Source organism: Lissotriton vulgaris, chromosome 4_1 (genome assembly GCF_964263255.1).
Source record: "Lissotriton vulgaris chromosome 4_1, aLisVul1.2, whole genome shotgun sequence".
Taxonomy (NCBI): Eukaryota; Metazoa; Chordata; class Amphibia; order Caudata; family Salamandridae; genus Lissotriton; species Lissotriton vulgaris.
The window spans coordinates 147,424,880-147,444,720 of NC_141691.1; the positions used below are offsets into that span (position 1 = coordinate 147,424,880).

At 48.0% G+C, this 19,841-nt stretch overlaps 1 protein-coding gene and 1 pseudogene across 1 annotated transcript in view; both read right to left on the reverse strand.

Annotated features, from left to right (window-relative positions):
- The window catches only part of ATRX (ATRX chromatin remodeler), a 1,771,102-nt gene that overhangs the window by 891,033 nt on the left and 860,228 nt on the right, over nucleotides 1–19,841 (reverse strand). The window contains exon 18 of the mRNA XM_086918408.1: nucleotides 58–204. Within this exon, the coding sequence (XP_086774534.1) occupies nucleotides 58–204 (147 nt within the window). The remainder of the gene's footprint in view (nucleotides 1–57; nucleotides 205–19,841) is intronic.
- Nucleotides 15,436–19,841, reverse strand: part of LOC147718497 (uncharacterized) — a 50,048-nt pseudogene continuing 45,642 nt past the window's right edge.

A 19,841-nucleotide genomic window follows, 5' to 3' on the forward strand; every position in this document is an offset into this window, starting at 1 on the left:
ACAAAAAATACATGTAACTTCACATAATGAAATCACAAACCAACAACAAAAGCCTACCTGTAGAGACTCATCATCTGCCAAGCCTTCCTGCCATTTTTCAAACTCATTCAACCAGTTCAAAGCAGTATTTAATGGACAGACCACTAGAGCGGTGCTAAAATCCAGATGCTCACAAAGCAAAACTGTGTGAAGAAAAGCAACAACCTAGAAATAGAAATTGAAAAATAAATTAATCAGTTAAATGTCCATCATTAATATGGTGCAATCTGAATATGTGTAAACCAGGAGGAGAAGGAGGATTAAGACACTAGGTCGCCCTCCAAAGTCTTGACGCACAAGTAGGATTCCAGATTACTGGGTTCCGAGACCTAGCTCATGTTGTGGCAACTGACCTGTCTAGGAGCATAATAAATCTGTTGAGGCCCACTAGCACGGTATTTTTAACTCACCTACACCCACTCCACCACTTGTCACAAAAAAGTGCTCCTGCGTAGTTCGCGAGTCGTAGCACGGCCCTTTTCGTAGAGAACTGGGATGGCCCCAATGATGAAGCATGTTACCGTGGGGCAACCCCGGTGAGTGAGGGGACACAAGAAAGAAAAGTTTCTTTCTTGCAAGGTTTCACTGATCATTGAGGTCAGTTGCCACATGCAAAGTACCCCAATTGTCTATAAACTAATGGGAACAACGAAACATGCTTCAACTTATCTGTATGATGAACATATTGACACTACTATCATCACTACAGTCCAAGATTCACCATCTCCACTCTGAAACACAAATGTTACTTTAAAACAGCCCAATTACTCAAGTCCTGTTTACAAAAGCCATATGAGGAGCAGGTATCAAAGGAGTCAGGAGCAAAAAGGGAGTCTGACCATTTACAAGCACAAGAAGGTTACTGGTACATGATTTCCTGGCAATCAAATGACAACACTGTTTTTCATGTGTGCACTGATGCTGGAGTGAGGGGTTTTACATTTCCAGTACTGAAATGAATTCCGTAAAAGTCAGCAGTGTCAGCTTTCAAGCTAGAAAGAGCCATGATCCATTATGGTAGAGAAAAGAAGTGAAGACCTTATTGTGCACAAAATTATCTCTTGAAGCATCTTGGTTGAAAATTCTACTTCTGCCCTACAACAGACAGGTAAACAGAGACAAATGGAGGTTTCAAGTGACTAAAATACTCTCAATCAATCAATCAGGGTTGTTTTAAGTGCAGCTACTCACACGGAAAGTGATTACTTTTTTGCTGCTTTCCTAAACACAGGCTGTTTACTGTTCAGTTATTTAATATGATGGGTAATTAAGTAAGCTATCTGTCTTCAAGTAAGCCTGATCAAAATGTCTTACCAGACCTGGAATCTGAAATCACTGCAATATGAAAGGTTACCAGATAATTTAGTTATGGTGATAAACGTTTGTAATCAACATGTCTATGACTTGGGATCCTTTACATGGCAAAAGACTGCTCTATTCCTTGCAACATAAGAGACTGCAAATACACATAGGGAGAAAATGACCCTAAAACGTCTCAATTCAATTAAGCTTTATTTGACCATGAAAGTTACAGTGATAAAAGCACATATCACAATTATTAAGTATTAAGATACATTTTCATATTTAAAATATCCAAGTTAGAGGGAGGAGACAAGCTCGCAACCGTGATGGCCGCACTGTAGCTTGGCTCCGTCAACCTACCTGCTTGAAACGCATCACCTTCTATACCTCATCCTGCCCCGAGGAGACACATTCGATACAATATGGGAAGGTGAAAGACTGCTCGCACTCACCGTTTGTCCCGGGGGCTCTTGGGTGCCGCGGATCTTATGCTGTACCCTTGTTTGTTCTGGAGCCTCTGTGGCGTGCAGGCCGGAGACTCGCCTGCGACGGTCGGCCGGAGCGGGGTGTCGACGCCGGCCCCCGGTGGAGGAGAGGGGCCGGCTGAAGAGGCCATTGTGCGGTTGTACCGGTGGCGACTGACCGGGCCCGGTCTGGTGGTCCGGGGGCTCCGGGCGCGGCCTGCCTCGGACGGGGGTGGACCGTACAGGAGGCTTGTCCCCCCTTTGTTGTCCTGTCCGGCCATCTTGAAGCCCTTCGCCCGGAATCGGCGGGCGGCGCCCGTGAGACGGTGGCGCCGGCTACCCCTTGTTTCTTGGCGGCCCATCTTTCTGCACCAAGATTGCCATTAGCGGGGCCCGACGAGACTCCGCTGGGCCTTGTTCGACGGCCTATTCCGGGGTTGAGGAACGGAGCGTCCTTGTTGCATTGACAAAATGGCGACCGGCGCCCTGGGTCTCGGACCTGTTGGGGGCGGCGAATCTGGTCTGTCGAAATGCACGATGGCTGAAGATTGTGGGAGTGAGCCCACGATTGGCGATGTCTTCGCTGCCCTATGTTCTTGGCGCGAGACCATGGCCTTTGACGCAGCTGTGCAAGATAGCGGTTCTGCCGCCGGGCCTGTTGGGCCGTCCCCCATAAATGCGGCCCGCCTGAGGGAGTGTACTGACTTGCCTCTCCCGGCTGTTGCAGGGAGTGCTGCCACCGTTCATTTGGGAGATCATATGTCTGCTGCCTCGAGTCTCCAGGAGGTTTTGATTGTGGCGGACGTGGGTGAGGGCCCCATGCCGGGGCCCGTCCAGGTCAGTCTGGCTGGGGAGCTGGGCGGCTGTTTGACTCGAACTGCTTTGGTGGGGTCCCACGGCTGTCCCGTGGGGGACACCTCGCCCCTTTGGTCGGCGGGGCCGCACCCACGCTGTTTGCTGCTCCTGATGTTGCTCTTTGACAGTTTGGTCCGCTGCCGCCATTGTTTGCATTGCTGCTCGAGAATGGGATCCCCTGTTTTGCACCCTTGGCCTGCCTTGTTCCGATCCTCTGTGCACTTCATGCCCAACTGCTTGCTGTATTCTACTTTATTGTGTACTAAAGTTATGATCAGGAGAGGACAGGGGTGAGACAGATTGCCTCGGTGGACTGCTAATTAATGTATGGAGATGAGGACTGCTCGCAGCTGTAACAATATGACCGATTCCTCTTCATGTTCCTGATACTTGATTTTGTGTTGATCTCGTTTCGATGTGGGTTTTATCTGTGTTAAGGCGGGGGGTGGGAGCTGAATGTTCGATTGCATATCTCCTTTCCCACTGGTTTTTTCTCCCCCCCCCCCTTCATTCCTCTTTTTGTCTGTAGTGTTCTTTTCTTACTTTCTGATTCTTCTGTATTTCGGGTTCTACTTAGGGCGACAGGCACGCTGCTGGGGGGGTAGGCCGTAGCCTTCTGCAGGGGTGCAGGGTGGTGTGGGTGGGATGGGGTCTGTATGTTGTTCGTTTTTTCTTAGTTCTATGGCTCTTTTGTATCCCTTTATCGGGACGCTGTGTCCGCGCGCGTCCTCCATAGGGTGTTAGCTGGCAGTGTAGGATATGACTTCCTCGCGTTAATGATAATGATAGCACATTTACATGTCCTACTTGCCCCGACCCCGATTGTGGGTCTCTAGTATTGTGTGCTTTACTCGCCATGGGGCGCGCACTGCGGCGCTGCGTTCTTCCTTTCCTGTTTTTAATATTCCTTTTTCTACCCTTCCCCTCTTTTTCCCTTTATTTGGGTTAGTATAGTGGATGGCTATCTTTGCGTTACTGTTCTGACTCCTTTGATTTGTACCAGCACACATTCTGGTGGTGACGGGTGGATGGTGGGCTGCGGTGGGAACTGATTTGAAACGGGGCGACTATGCGTTGACTTTGCCAATTGCTGCTATTACTTTCGCTTCTCACTGCTCCTTTGTATTGATGCTTTACCGACTGCCCGCCATAGGAATTCAGATGTCAACAGTTGCAACTGATCCTGCTATAATTCCCATTATATCATAAAATTACCCTTCTTTTATCCTGCTCCTAGCGGTTATACCGGGCCTTTTAATGTTGACTGATTCTTTATATATTGCTGAGAAACTGCTGGAGAATTTCAATGCTGATTTCGTGCGCTCATACTGTGTCGTGGTCGGCCTGATTGGTTGTAGGCCCGTATTTGTACGCTTCTGCTTGCACAATAAAGGTTTAGAAAAAGAAGAAAATATCCAAGTTAAAAGGAAGGATAAAATAGCAAAGACACCTTACATTAAAAATGTCGTTTACATAAAATCCAAACATAATTCAAGTCCCAATAATTCACCTAAAAGGCAGCCTCCCAGAGTTCTAATGACATGCTTTTCCTCAACCTTAGGGCCTTTATAAAAAAAAGTAGACACCCTCCATGCCACGTGTTCATTCTCAAAGTTGTAAACGAACAAGTGCTGGACGGCATTGCCTAAGGCCGTGCTGTCTTAAAAGGGGAAGTAACCAGACTTTCCTTGGTTCTTTAAAAAACTTGCAAAAAAACACTAGGTGGATGGTGGACTGCTCTGAGTGTCACACGAACACGGAAGTAACACTCTTGACCAATCATTCAATTTGGGTGTAGTCGATAGTCTGTGTACCATACTCTGAATATTATCAACAGCATTCTATCATATCCACTTGGGACAAAATTTTAGTAAGGTTCCATACCCAGAGAACAAAGCCTTAGCTGGTGTTGGATAACTGTAGGTTTAGTGGCCTCATCTGCTACTCTAACAGAACCCAACATTTCGAGGCACTCTTTCTTCAGGGTTTTCCTCGATACTTGAGCCATACAGCTGGGATTTGAGTAAAACTCTGGGTGTCCAAGATCGTTCATAAACCTATAAATAAACCTAAGCCAGGGTATCTTCAGCACCCCATCCAACTTAATACAGTCAAGCAGGATGTCTCTATTTAAGTGGGTCTGCTCACTAATCCAGATAGTATGCCATAGGAGACAAGTTTGATAAGATCTGCTAGATAGGCCCAACTCCTCATGGCACACAAAAGAGGACGTGCCAATAGGGACAGAAAGGATATACCGGAGGAAAGTGTTTTCCACAGTTTGTAAGGGAAAGGAATTGGCAACGCCCCATACCCCTGCCCCATAAATCGCTGCTGAGGTACACTGGGCCTTGTAAATTTGCAAGAGTTCACCGGGCGGCTTCCTTCCCAGTCTCTTTGCAAAACTAGCCAAGGCGCTGGTAGATCTACTAAAACCTAGTGTTTTTCTGCTCAATTGCTCGGGTCCAGGTGTCATTATGACTGAAGAGGACACCAAGATACGAAAAAGTAGTTGTAGTTGCGAGCTTACTGTGAGAAGTTGGCCTGATATGCAGTGCTCACTATTCTAGTGAACACTATGTATCAGTCCAGACAACCCTTATTGATGATTGGTTGTAAGTCAACCTTATAGACCAGCTATCCTAGTAGCATGGATACGAGCAGTCTAAGGCTAAAGACTCGAGAGGGCGTGTTAAGCCAGCTGTTATACCATCACATATACCCCTTGAACACCAAGTGAAAGGACACCACACAAGTGTTATGAAAATAAACAGTGTATTTATTAGAATCACAACAGCCCTGTACTCTTTATGAGGACAGGGTACTAAGCACAAAACAAAACTCTTACGAAAATACTTAAGTTAGCACAGTATATACAAATGCCCGAGGGGCACGGAAAACCATATACTCTGAAAGTGGAATGCGAAATTACTAGCAGGTAAGTACAGTACTAATAGGCTTTGGAATCGCTAGGACTTGACTATAGAATCTTTAGATTACTTCTAGGAGGCCCAGGGGACTCGGGTGCAGAGTGTGCACTCTCACGCGTGATGCGGGACAAAGTCTATGGTAGCTAGTAAAAGCAAAGTTAGTGTTCTCGGGCGAACCCGACCTGGTAGGAGGAAAACGAAAGTGGATTCTGACCCTTGGGTAGTGAGGCTATGCTGGGGCACCGAAATGCCGAAGTTACCTAGCCCAAGGGCTGCAGCTGCATAGGTCTCAAAAGACGTCGGGAATCCTCGTAGACGGACCAGGAGCCTGGAAGAAAGATGCTGGCAGGCGACCAGTGAAGAGAGTTCGAAGTGATCCAAGCCTGGATCTTGAAGATGGACGATACCTGAAAGCAGAGGGGACCAAGTTCGTGACTACTAGCCAGTAGTCAGGTGGCACCAGGAGGGCACCGGATGGTAGTCACCTCGACTAGGTGTGTGGGCGACGCTGGGCTCTGCAGATCTCACGGACCAGGAGGCGTTGTCGGCGACCAGGATGGAGGAGCGAGCTGTCCCACGATGGATGAAGCTGTCGGCGTCGCTGGACCCAGGATTGGGCAACAAAGCCTTGGCTAATTCAAGCCCACGCGGTGGACCTAAAATGGAGTCTTGAGTGGACCAGGTGGGTCCGGGGTGCTCCTCTTTTGGAAGGGAGCAAGGGCCAGTCTGGAGCAACCAGACCAGCAGCAGTGATGTCGTCGGGCGTCGTTAAGAAGGCCACAAGCCAGCGGGCTAGTAGCCAAACAACGCGGTGAGCAGCAAAAAGCAGAAGGGCCCCACGCAGATCGTGGAGATGCTGGGAAGCTGTACTTCGGTGCTGGAGCTGCTCAGGGTCGGGGCTTCTCGGACCCCAAAGCACTCACCAGAGGATCCCTCGGCGGTCGTGCTGGAAAGAAGTTGTGCAGTCTTGAAGATGGCCGGTCCCTCGAGGTCTCGTCGCACTCACGGTTCTCAGCTTTGCTGTAGAGGTGAGTAGAGGTCAGAGGTGCCAGGGAAGCCGGTTCTCGTCGAGCTGGGCAGTCGGATTCCGGAGGAAGGACTTGCAGCAGACCGCAGTGTTCTTAAGATGGTGCCTGCGGATGCAGGGTGAGTACTCCTTAGTCACAAGGGAGAATCTTGAAGAAGAAATCTTGAAGTCCTTTCGCAGAAAGTCGTGTCTTGATTCCAAAGATGATCTAATTTGGAAGGGGGCCCGCTCCTAACTTTATACTAGGAAAAGGGGCTGACCCGGTGACTAGGTCCTGCCTATGGGTGGGACTAGGAGGGGGGTGGTTACACCCCTCTCCCATGCCGGACTTTCCCCAGGCTAGGGGCTGGTGTGCCCCTGGAACTGGTTCTAGCCGGCCTATGCGTAGTGAGCACCGGGGTGCCACTCAGCAGTCACCTTCCTGTAAAGCCCTGCCTACCCAGGATACACAAAATCCTGTCTGGGATGGTGCTAGCACCGCCCCGGACAGGAAACCCTTTGTCCAAGCTCTCCTCGCTGGAAGGACTCCCAGCAGCAGGAGGTCAGACTCGTGTCTGTGGTGGCAGCATCCATTTTGTGGAGCTGAGGCTTCAGTTAACTTTAACCGGGGTTCACAGTTACATGCATGTCGTGTCCCTCTAGAAGGGTGGAATGCTAACCCCGTCGCCAAAATTGGCGAGGGGTTAGTATTCCAATTCGTATGACACCTTACTCGACATGTTTTGATAAAGCAATACCAGAGTTAGCATATAACCGCAAGGATTATAATGCACTTAAGAGTATATGGTATGCGTTATCATGGAACAGCTATTAGGACTTGGTTCCGCAAGCTGCAAACGGGCTCAGCTCATGCCAGAGCACCATTTCACATGATTCCATGCACTCTGCCTTCAGGATTGTCAAGGCCTGCCATAGGAGTGACTGATCGGAATCTGTGTGTCCATTTTTAGGGTTAGATATAGGTATACTATATCTAAAGCAAAGGGTGATTACACCACCTTGCCCCAGCTGTCGTGCAGCCAGTTGTGTCAGATTTAGATGGCCATCCAGGGGTGGCATAATACATGCTTCAGCCCCTGGTAGGCCCTAGGTACACCTATGCCCTGAGTTACAGGGTCTGATAAGGTGGCCCAGTTCCAATTGGAAATGTACCTAAGGTACATGGAATCCATTTTAGAGAGAGAGCAGTGGGCCTGGGGTCCTGAATAGCAGGGCCCCAGGTCAACTAAGTCAGAAAACCAGCAAAACACCAGGAAAAAAGTTGGGGGTAACCATAGTCAGGTATCTACCTTCCTACACTTACTACAATCCAGATAGATGTCCCGACCCGTAATACTCCAGGTTCCAATAGCACAATTCATTGTAAAAGTTTTAGAAAGATTAATCTTTAAGCCCAAGTCAAGCATAAAGGTGTTAAAACTGGTCAGGACCCTTTGTAACCCATTACCTGTACGCACCATTAAAATGACATCATCTGCGTAGAGGAGGGCCGGTATTTGGGGAAAATCATGCCCACTCTTAAGGAGTGCCTCAGCCAGGCCATTGATGTATAAATTAAAAAGAAAGGGGGCCAGAACGCAGCCCTGCCTGACCCCTCTTCTAACAGGAAATCCTGCTGTACACTGGCTGTCCACACCGTATCTTACACTGGCTGAAGCTCCCTTGTAGAAACGGTGCAGGAAGGCAATAATATTAGGATCCACACCAAGATCTGCAAGAATCCCCCATAACCTCGCATGGATTACAGAGTCAAATGCTGCAGTCAAATCAACGAAGACTAAGTATAGTCTCCCTTTTTTGGATCTTGTGTATCTTCCGACGATCATTGCCAGGTTTAGACTCTGTTCCAGGGTTCCCAAACCCTCCCGAAACCCATACTGGTGATTGGACAGAACATTATTTTCTATTGCCCAGTCCTGTAGTCGCTGCAGGACAACCCGGCCTGCTACCTTCACCATTGAGTCAAGAAGGGAAATTGGTCTATAACATCCAGGATCTTGGAGATTTCCTTTCTTGAAAATTGGGACAATGATGGACTCCGTCCAAGTCATTGGGAAGGTAGTACAGTCACTGGCGTTGACCATCTGGGTTAGTAGTGGGACGCAGAGCGGGACATTTAACTTGAACAAGTCAAGTGGCATGCCGTCAGGGCCCGGAGCCTTGCCCCCCCGCGCTACAGGCAAGCGCCAGTACCATTTCATCCAGCGTTACATGAAAGTTGCCATTGTGTATGCAGAGAGGACCCTGAGATGGTTGCTCATCGGTGGCTGGGCCATTATATAATGCAGAAAAGTGGGTTATCCAATCCTTTTCTGGGATTGCAATCTCAATGGAAGGATCTCCACCCCCGCACAGAGGCGGGGTCCTTAAGATCTTCCAGAAGGCCGCAGCGTCCTTTTTTTGGGCAGCGGCATGTAGCAACTCCCAGGCTTCCTCCCGCAGTGACCTCTTTCTAGTAGCAATTGTCGTCCTTTAAGAAGCACTAGCCCTCCATATACCCTCCTGGGATCTAGGTTGTCTATGAAGCTCTACCTTCAGGCTGGAGTATGCCTTGGTGCATGCGCTATTTAACCAGCCAGTGGTTTTCGGCCCGGTGCGGCATTGAGCAGTCAGTAAGAACAATTGTTACTTACCTGTAAACAGGTGGTTCTCCAGTATTGGTGTCTTTCATAGATTCACATGCTTGAAAATTCCCAGTCATCGAAGTGGGAGTCCCATGGTAAATAAAATAGCAATAACAAACCAATAACATATGTATGTAAATACATAAAACATTAAATAATACTAGAAAATACATAATAAATACTCAAAAACAGTTCCTACATAGTAATACATGGTGGAGAGAGAAAACATTTGTAACATATTCCTGTCATTATGTTAGTCCAAACTACAGCCAATCTGGCGCCAGCACCCTTCCAGAACCTTCTCCTCAGAGCTCAGACCCTCAGATTTTCGTAGCACAAGAGTGACAAAAGAGTCGATGAGGAGAAGCGAGCCTCTGAGGGGAGGTGGGTGGGTCGCATGTGAATCTATGAAAGACACCAATACTGGAGAACGACCTGTTTACAGGTAAGTAACAATTGTTCTTCTCCAGTATTAGGGTGTCTTTCATAGATTCACATGCTTGAATAGAATAGAGAGCAGTAACAGCCGAAGAGGCCAGATTGCTATGGAACAGCATGGAGAAACCAAAGAGACAATAATAATATAGTCATGTAAAAACTGATAGCAATCATATAAAACCATAGTAGAGGAGGGAAGACAGAGGCTCACCTTATTTAAAAAGATGACGAAGTACTGCCTGGCTTCCAGGCAGTAGTGCTTCGTGAAAGTGTGCCTGTTGGACCACGTGGCTGCTCGGTAGATCTGATGAAGCGGCACACCAGCAAACAGGGCGGTAGAGGATGCCATTGCCCTGGTGGAATGAGCCCTCACTGAAGATTGTAGAGGCTTGCCGGCCTGCGGATGGCAGAAGATAATGGCTGAAGAAATCCAACGTGCAATAGTTGGCTTGGTAAGAGGGCGCCCTTTATGCATGCGTCCGTAGGCAATGAACAGTTTATCGGACCTGCAAAAAGGGGCTGTCCTGCTGATGTAAAATTGAAGGCATTGTTTGTGCAATCGCTGCTCTGCCAGAGATTGAGGATCGGCAAAGAAAGTCTTTAAGAAAACAGGTTCATTTAGATGGAAATCCGTAGGCACCTTCGGCAGGAAAGTTGGGTTGGTGCGAAGCACCACACAGTCAGGTTTGAATTGGAGAAAAGGAGGTTTAACAGTCAAAGCGTGAAGATCACGCACGCGACGAGATGATGTCAGAGCAAGGAGAAGGGCTACCTTCCAGGTCAGAAACTTTTAGTCCGCCCTATGGATAGGCTCGAATGGCGCCTTCATTAGTTGGGCTAAGACGACATTGAGATGATAAGTGGGAGGAGGATGCCGAAGAGGTAGGAACTTCCGGAATAGTCCTTTGAAAAACTGACTAATAACTCTGGAAGAGCAGAGAGAGGAGGAGCCATCCTGCCGGAAAAGAGAGATTGCCGCCAAGAAAACTCTCAAAGTAGCATGGGCAAGCCCGGATTGAGCCAGGTGCAAAAAGAACGGAAGTTGCTGCTCCGGAGTGGATTGGATAGGATGGATATTAGTTGCCACCCACCAATCGCAGAATCTCTTCCATTTGAGCTTGTAAGTCTAAATGGTAGACGGAGCTCTGGCCTGAGCGAGAATGTCTCTGCATTCCGGCGAGATATTTAATTACGCAAATTCAAGGTGCTCAGGTTCCAGGCCGACAATTGTAGAGAGGAGGGGTTCGGATGGCAAATCTGACCCTTGCCCAACGTGAGGAGGTCCGGTCGAGCATGAAGGAGGATGGGCTCGCACTGGGACAGAAGGTGCAACTCCGAGAACCACGCCTGTCGGGCCATCTTGGGGACGATCAGGAGAATGTGGCCTGGCTGCCTCCGCCTCTTCCACAGCACACAATATACCAACGGAATCGGAGGAAAAGCGTAGGGGAATAGATCTCACCAATTCATCAAAAGGGCATTCCCGCATGACCCGTGGTGGGGGTGCCAACTTGCGTAAGATGGGCATTTCCGGTTCTCCGGGGTTGCAAAGAGATCCAGAGACGGACGACCCCATTGTTGAAAAACGAGGTCGAGAGTTGGTTGATGCAACTCCCACTCGTGGGTCGATGACGTGGACCTGCTGAGGGAATCCGCTAGGATGTTGGAGACGCCCGGCAGATGCACCGCCGCCAGGGTAACTTGATGACGGATTGCCCAATACCAGCCGAGGCAAGAGTGGAGACCTGGTTCCGCTCTGCTTGTTGACATAGTGCATACTGGTGGTATTGTCCATCTGAATGAGCACAGATTCCCCTTGAATCATAGGAAGAAACGACTTGAGTGCCAGAAAAATTGCCATCAACTCCAGCCTGTTGATGTGCCTGGAACGTTGAAGCAGAGACCATTTGCCTTTGATGGAGAGGCCTTCAAGGTGAGCACCCCAGCCTTCTAATGAGGCATGGGTTGTGAGCGTGCGTTCTGGAGTGGTGGAGAGGAAAGAAATTCCTGTCGCAAGGTTGGACGGTTGCGCCCACCATTGGAGAGCTGTTCTCATGCGAGCGGTAACACCCACGAGGTCGTTTAAAGAACCAGTGACCTGACGCCACTGTATGTCCAATTCCTCCTGAATGGGGCGAGTCCTTAGTCTGCAAATTGGGATCAGTTCAATACAAGATGATGCCATCCCCAGAAATAACTAAGATACGGACAGTCTTGCCCGAATCAGAGACACCAAACGGAGGATTTTTTTTTTACGCGAATGCCTTTGAAAGCATTGTGTCTAAAGTGGTTCCCAAAAAATTCCTGCGAGGAGCCGGTTCGACCTGAGACTTGTCGCCATTGATGGCTATGCCAAGAGATCAAAACAAGTGTTGAAGCAGTTGTTTGCGAGACTGTGACTTGAGGAGGCAGTCGTCCAGATATGGAAAGATTTGGACGCTTGGAGACGCAGGTAAGCCACTACTGGAGCCAATACTTTCGTGAAGACACGAGGGGCGGACCGGAGGCCGAAGGGCAACACCTTGAACTGGAAGTGTCTCCGTCCCACCCGGAAGCACAAGTACTTCCGATGCTTTTGAAGAATTGGAACATGGAAGTAAGCATCCTGAAGGTCGATGGTGGTCATGAAGTCGCCAATGGAGAGAAGACGCAGGATCTCTACTAGTGTAAGCACGCGGAAGGATTGGCTCTTGGGGTACCTGTTAAGCGCTCGCAAATCCAGAATCGGTCGCCATTCTCCCGTCTTTTGAGTATAAGGAAGAAACGGGAATAGAAACCCTTCCCTCTCTGACACTTGGGAACCACTTCGACGGCACCTTTCTGAATTAGAAGACAAACTTGATGGAAAAGCTCCTTGAGATGGGGAGGAGGCGGGACAGCCGGTGGAGTGGGAGGAGGCATCTTGATGAACTCTAGAGCATGGCCCTTTGCCACAATGTCCAGAACCCAGCGGTCCGAGGTGATGGAGGGCCACTGAGAAAAGAACAGAGATTCGACCTCCAACACGGGGGGGGGGGGATACACAAGTCAATGACGTTTGGGAGTGGATCCTCTAAATGAGGATTTTCTCCTGTAGGATTTGGATGACTGCTGTCGGGTGGAATGCTGTTGGTTGGATGAGTAACGTTGGTTACCTTGGTGGTAGGAGCGATATTGAGTGTTTCCTCCATGAAAAGTTGAGGTGCCGCGTCCGTGCGCACCCCGAAATGGCTGCTTCCAAAATTGTAAAGTCCCCAATGAGCGAGCAGTATCAATGTCCTTTTTAATTGACTGCAAAGCCTCGTCCATGTGCGCTCCAAAAAGCGACACACTTTCGTACGGCATATCCAGGATCTTGGATTGTACTTCCTGGAGGAAAGAGGTGGACGGTAATCAAACCCTGCCACCGCAAGACCGCTGCCCCAGCAAGCGGAGGAAAGCCAGTGCACGCAATGTCAACTGCGCAATCAATAATTTCCTTCAATGTCAATGTCCTCTCTACGTCCTGCAGAATCTTTAAAGCTTCTGCCCTGGAAGCTTCTTGGATGAGGTTCACCAGGGCAGACAAGTCTGACCACATTTGGCAGACGTAGCGGCCTAAGATGGCTAAAGCATTAGCCGCCCTTACCGTAGTGGATGCCATAGTGGAGAATTTGCGTACAATATCGTCTAGGCGACGACCCTCCCGATCGGGAGGAGCTGAAATTGGAGATGCCAAATTACGGGAAGAACGTTGTGCAGCTTGAGTGACCACTGAGTCAGGCTTTTGGATGAGTGATAAGGCACGCTGGAGAACCTATGGGCGCCTTGTATTTTTTCTCAAGGCGAGGCAGTTGAGCTGGCAGTGAAATTGGAGTTTGCATGAGCTTCACCCCTTCAGTCCATATAAAGTCTATGATGGGTATAGTGTGGACTTGCTTGAATGGTTGATTTTGTAAATCATAGAGGAAACAGTCCCCCTCCCTCTGGACTCTGGACAACTTGAAGCGCTGGGCCGCTCTATGCATCAGCTGAAGGAAACTTGCAATGTTCACAGGAGGCGAATTCCCGGGCTCTACCGGAGGAGGGGAAGGCGTCTGGATTTGGTAGTCGTCCCACTCAGTCATGTGGGTGGTGGCGTCATCATCATTGTGGACTTCTCCTTCTTCCCGTTCTGGAATGACATCATCATCAACCGGGTACACCGTAGTGTGTATCTTCACTGATGTCTGAACCTGTGGTGAAGGCGTTGGTGGCAATGATGGCGGAACAGGGACAGGAGCCGCCGCAGCATCATGAGGCATAGGCGAACCCTGTGGAGAAGGCGGGAAACACCGGTTGTAGTCATCCAACATATGTTGGAGATTTGAGATGAGCGACAAAGGCAGTGTCGCAGTTGGAACTTGTACAGAGTGTTCTTCTGTACGAGAATACTGGTCGTCGTCATCATCATCACCGTAATCCTGGCACTTAATAATCAAATCCGAAGGACTGCGTGCCACTCTGAAGGAATTACCCACATCATTGTCAGAGTCAGAATCCTGCTCAGAGCCCGTGGCGAACATGGGCGAGGGAGGCTGCGGATCCGGGATGGATAGTTGTCAACTGGCCGTTGACGACAATGGTGCAAGGGGTCGGTGGTGGAAGAGCCAGATCCGGTGGAAGACAAGGGCACCAGAAGCAATGAAGCAAACCATGAAGGAACCACCGTCGAAAGTGCCGACAACGCTAGCAGAGGCGTCGACGAAGTTGTTGCAGAAAGATTCACCGACGGAACCATCGTAGACGGTAAGGTCGTCGACGAAGTCGTCGGCGTTGATGAAGCTGCCGTAGACTGAACCGTCGTCGACGGGACAGATGAAGAAGAAGATTTCCTGTAAGCTTTCGTCGACGAAATAGTCTTGAAGCTAAGCGATACCTTAGTCGACATGGAAGACGTCGCGTAGCCGTTGACAACGAACCGGAGGCTGATGTCGTCGTCGGGACGATCGTCGACGCTCCCGTCGACGATGAAACATGTTTCGGAGCAGAAACATGATGGGAGGCAGCAGAAGTTGCCTGAGAGCCAGGTCTTGTGGGCGTAGAGGTAGTAGGAGGTGGTGAAGACACAGCAGGAGCCACAGACAGGGAAAGTTTCTTACTCTTTAGAAAAGGTGAAGGCATATCCTGCAAACTACTACGTTTGGAGGCTGCTTTTGAGGGTGCAGATTGCAAACTTTCTGCATCTGACAGTGCCGAATCCTTATCCTTACTTCGCTGGAGCCAAATGAGGAGACGGCCTTCTCCGTCCTTATTGGTCCTTGTAGAGAAAGTCCTGCAACACTTGCAGTTACCAACCTCATGGTCGGGATAAAGACAATAAATGCACTTCTTGTGGGGGTTCTCAGAGTAAAGACGCAATTTCCGACAAGAAGAGCAAGGTCTAAATAAAGACTTCTTACTTGAAGACATGCTGAGAAGACTGGAAAACTTGAAGAAGTTGAGAAAACTGAGCAGAGCTCAGGGAGACTCCCTTCACACGACATGCGGTAGAAAATCTGAGGGTCTGAGATCTGAGGAGAAGGTTCTGGAAGGGTGCTTGCGCCTGATTGGCTGTAGTTTGGACTAACATAATGACAGGAATATGTTACAAGTGTTTTCTCTCTCTACCATGTATTCCTATGTAGGAATTGTTTTTGAGTATTTATTATGCATTTTCTAGTATTATTTCATGTGTTATGTATTTACATACATATGTTATTGGTATGTTATTGCTAGTTTATTTACCGTGGGACTCCCACTTCGACGACGGGGAATATTCAAGCATGTGGATCTATGAAAGACATCTTAATAATGGAGAACTTCCTAACCTCTTTAGTTATCTCAAGGAAAGAACGAGTTAAGTCATCTGCAGTAGAAAGCTCATTTAAGCAGATGTCGAAAGCAGTTTTACAGGATGCGATAAGCTGCTTAGTCAATACCTCAGGGTCTACTTTGGACCAACGAAGAGCATACAATTCGTTTTGTTCAGCTCTAAGGATCCCATCACCTGGTTCACATGGTTCTTCCTCACAATGTTTTGAGCTTGTAGATGTAACTTAAGACAAAGTGAATAATGGTCACTCAACACAATAGTCTCCGTCATAAAGGACAACAAACTCGGGACAAGGGTGTGTGAAACCAGCATAAAATCAATAGTGGAGACAAAGGCTCTACCATTGAAGGTCGAGGACATAATCACAAGGGTGGGAACAAGTTCATTTGCAAATCCCAATTCATCACGAGACATTTAATCATCAAGATGATCCCCTGCCTTAGTGTGTGCAAAATGACAATTGAATACCCCCTCTTCCGTACAAATGCCACCAATTTTCGGGTTAGCTGATTTACACAGTGCACAGTTAAAACCCCCCAGCAGACCTAACTACTTCTGCATCCGGCCGCTGAGGGTGAACCAACTGTACCTACCTGACCCTGGAGGACGATTGAGTCTATGCCCAGAACCCTAACTTCACCAGTCGAGTACTCACCTGGAAACCAGTAACCCACTTACCTGCCACTGGATAACACTGACGGGTTTGACTCGAAAAATCTTTTAAGTGTGAACTTTTGAAAACTTAAAATATTCCTATAAAATCAACCAAATTCCGAAGTATTCTCCTGTGATCAAGAGAAAAGCCAGTACTGCACCTTGTAGCGCAGTACTGAACCGCAAAAGTAATCTTTGCAGGGTTTAGTAGTAACTTGAATTTTCTCCATAGGAATCGATTGTGTGCTTTTCTGTGAAATTTCTTCTAAGTGTCTACTTTTGAAAACTTGAAATATTCTATAAAAATCATACCAAATACTGAAACGTAATTACTTACCTGTTTTAAGTTGAGACCCCAGTGCTGAACCTAGGAGCCCAGTACTAGATTACAAAAGTAATGAGATCGTACTTTAACTGCAACCTGAATTTTCTCCCATTGGATAACAGCCAGATTTTCATAGAAACGTTTCCAAGTGAGAACTTTTAAAATAGCTTTATATTCCTTAAAAATCACAGCAACAACTAAAACGTGTTTTTTTAACAAACTGTTTTCAGCTTAGATCCCAGGACTGAATCTAGGATCCAGTCCTGGAACTACCAGAGTAATCTACAAATTAATCAGCTGTATTTATATAGAAAAACCTATTGAGCTCAATGCTAAATTGAGTTAAGAATTGTGTCGCCTACTGCCACCCCTGTACCTATTATGTTTACAAAGTTTATTGCAATTCTGCAAAGTACTCATCTGAGACCTCATATTTAGAACAGTATATTTTGACACCTGTTGGTTCAAAAAATAAAACAACTATATCTTTGATATAGAAAAAAATTGGCCTGGAGTTCAGTCTTTGAGTGTGTGAAACCTTTTGCTGACTGAGTGTGTACAACAAATGCTTTACACAGTCCTCTGGTACAGCCGTACTGCTTGACCAAGCTACCACTTTAGAGAGTAAGGTCACACCTGGCTTAAACCTCTGTTATACCTCTGGGGTTTGTGGACTCTAAACACCCTGTACCATATCTTGGTCTAGTATATACAGAGTTACTTTCTCACATTGGTGGATCAGCAGTGGTATACAAACTTGCATTTGTTGGACTACTTGGTTACCATCTGATAACACGACAGAACTCATAAATTGCCTTTAGAATTCTGAAATTGGTTTTTCCAAAATACTAAAAGTTTGGTAGGGCCTTGCATAAGTCCCATTAGAATTTTAGAAAAATAAAAGTCACTATAGTTAGGGTAGAGTGTTAGAACTGTCAGGTTATAATGTCTCAACAGAACCCAGCGTGGAGATAACATGGACCTGGTTGAGGAGCTCAACCTCACACCTTACTTGCACTTTAATTTCAAGGAATTGAGGTCCCTACGTACACTTAAAAATATGGTCATAGGCCTGCATCTAACGAAACAAGCGTTCCAGGAGCTCCTGGCTGAGTATGCAAAAGGTCACCCCTCTGAACAGGGTGACACCCAGTCAGAGGAAATGGAGGTGAAGGAGGAGGAGGAGGATAGTAATCACCCACCATCTCTAGGGAAGTAAGGGTCCCTGTACCCTTAACTCCAAGAGTCAGCTTCTGGGAGCCTGGGAACCACACAGGTGGACTAGGCCCCAGAGAACACGTTGGGGAGAGCCCCAATGAAGAGGACAACTTCTTAGCAAAGTTGGCCAAGAGATTAGACCTAGAGTCCAAACTCCTGGCTCTGGAAAAAGAAAGGAAAGAGATTGGCTTAGCCCCCATCTCTCGTGGCTAAGAGCAATCTTATGATTCTAAAATCCCCAAAGGGATTGTCCCTAAGGAAGGTGATGATATCACCAAGTGGTTCACAGCCTTTGAGAGGGCATGTGATATCAGTAGACTAAAGAAAACTCTCTGGATGCATGGTCTTATGACCTCATGAAGAAAACTCTGAGGGGTTTGGACTCACTACTGAGGAGTACAGAATTCGGTTCTTCGGGGGGGGGGGGGGGGGGGGGGGGGGGGGCGGCTCACAAAACCCAGACCCAATCCTGGATAGATTTTGTAGACTACTCAGTAAAGACACTGGACACAATGTGCTTGATTTTACTGGACTTTATAATTTGTTTATGAAGGAACACATTTTGAGTAATTGCACAAATGAAAAGTTGCATCAGCATTTGGTAGACCTAGGTCTAATTTCTCCCCAAGAATTAGGAAAGAAGGCAGACCATTGGGTCAAGATTAGGGTGACAAGGACAGCCACTGGGGTGACCAAAAAAAAGGGGGTTACAAAACCTCCCCAGGGGAAAGGTGGTGAGAATCCCCAAGATAAAAAGTCTGAGTCTTCCAAGGGGCTTCAAAAACCTGTGCAGGTGGGTGGGTCCCAAGCTACTCCCTACGTGCCTCAGCCCTATAGGGGGAAGAACTTTGATCCTAACAAGGCCTATTGTAACAACTGTAAAAAGTTGGGACATTTAACTGTAGACAAAAACTGACCCTACAATAAAGCCCCTAAGGCGCCCAGTACAGCTACTACACGGACAGTGAGTCTACAGATGGGATCAGAGGAGTGCCCAGAGCAAATCTGGGGATACACTCAAGCTAGTCTAGCATCCTTGGGGGAAATGGAGGTTGCCACTGTAGCTGGTTGGCCACCCAACTGTAAAAAGTATTTGCAATACCCCTCCATTAATGGAACTAAAGTAGAAGCCCCGAGGGATACAGGTGCCAGTATCACTATGGTGAAGGAAATGCTGGTTTCCCCAGAGCAATACTTGATGCACAAGTTACTACTTGTGTAACGATATATCTGTAAGAGACATTAGTTAGTGATGGATTCCTTACCTTAGAATATCCCCAGGCGTCAGACTGGATCCGGAAACTTTTGCGTAGCAGTACCCTTGCGCGCCGGTAGGCGTCGTCTGCGGCTCGGCGTCTGACGTCGGCGTTGTGGGCGCCGTGAGGACGTCGTCGGAGTACTTAGACGCCACCTCCGCGTGCTGACGTCAGTTATTAGACACAGCTTTTCCACGCCAGAAACGCAGAGCTATGCCAAAAACCAACACTGGTGCCTTTGAAACTAGGGCCCTGCAAGGGGAAGACCTTAAGCCTAGGTATCGGTTCGCAGAACGGGGAGGATGGGTGGGTCGGTAAGGAATCTATCACTAACTAATGTCTCTTACAGATATATCGTTACACAAGTAGTAACTTGTGCATCTGAAAGAGACACGTTAGTGATAGATTACTTACCTTAGAATAGATACCCCAGCAATACCAACCCCGGTGGTGGGTCTGCGAACCAATAATCACACCAGAAAGTCCTGGAGGACTGAACAGCCAAAGAAGTTATCCCTCCGGACTTGGCTGTCCAGGCAATAATGTCTTGCAAACGTGTGCAGCGAGGCCCACGTAGCTGCCTGGCAAATGTCCTGCAAGGGCACTCCTCGGCCCAAAGCAGTAGTAGTAGCTGTGGCTCGTGTGGAATGAGCCCTCAGCCCAACAGGGGGTTCCTTCGTAGCCAAGGAGTAGCACTCCTGGATACACAAGATGATCCACCGTGAGATGGTCCGCTTGTGTACCGCCTTTCCCTTCTTAGCACCCACGTAACCAACTAAGAGTTGGTCATCCACCCGGAACGGTCGTGTGCGATCCAGGTAGAAAGAGAGCGCACGTTTTGGGTCCAGAAGGTGGAGCCTCTCTTCCTCTCTTGAGGTATGCGGAGGCGGAAAGAAG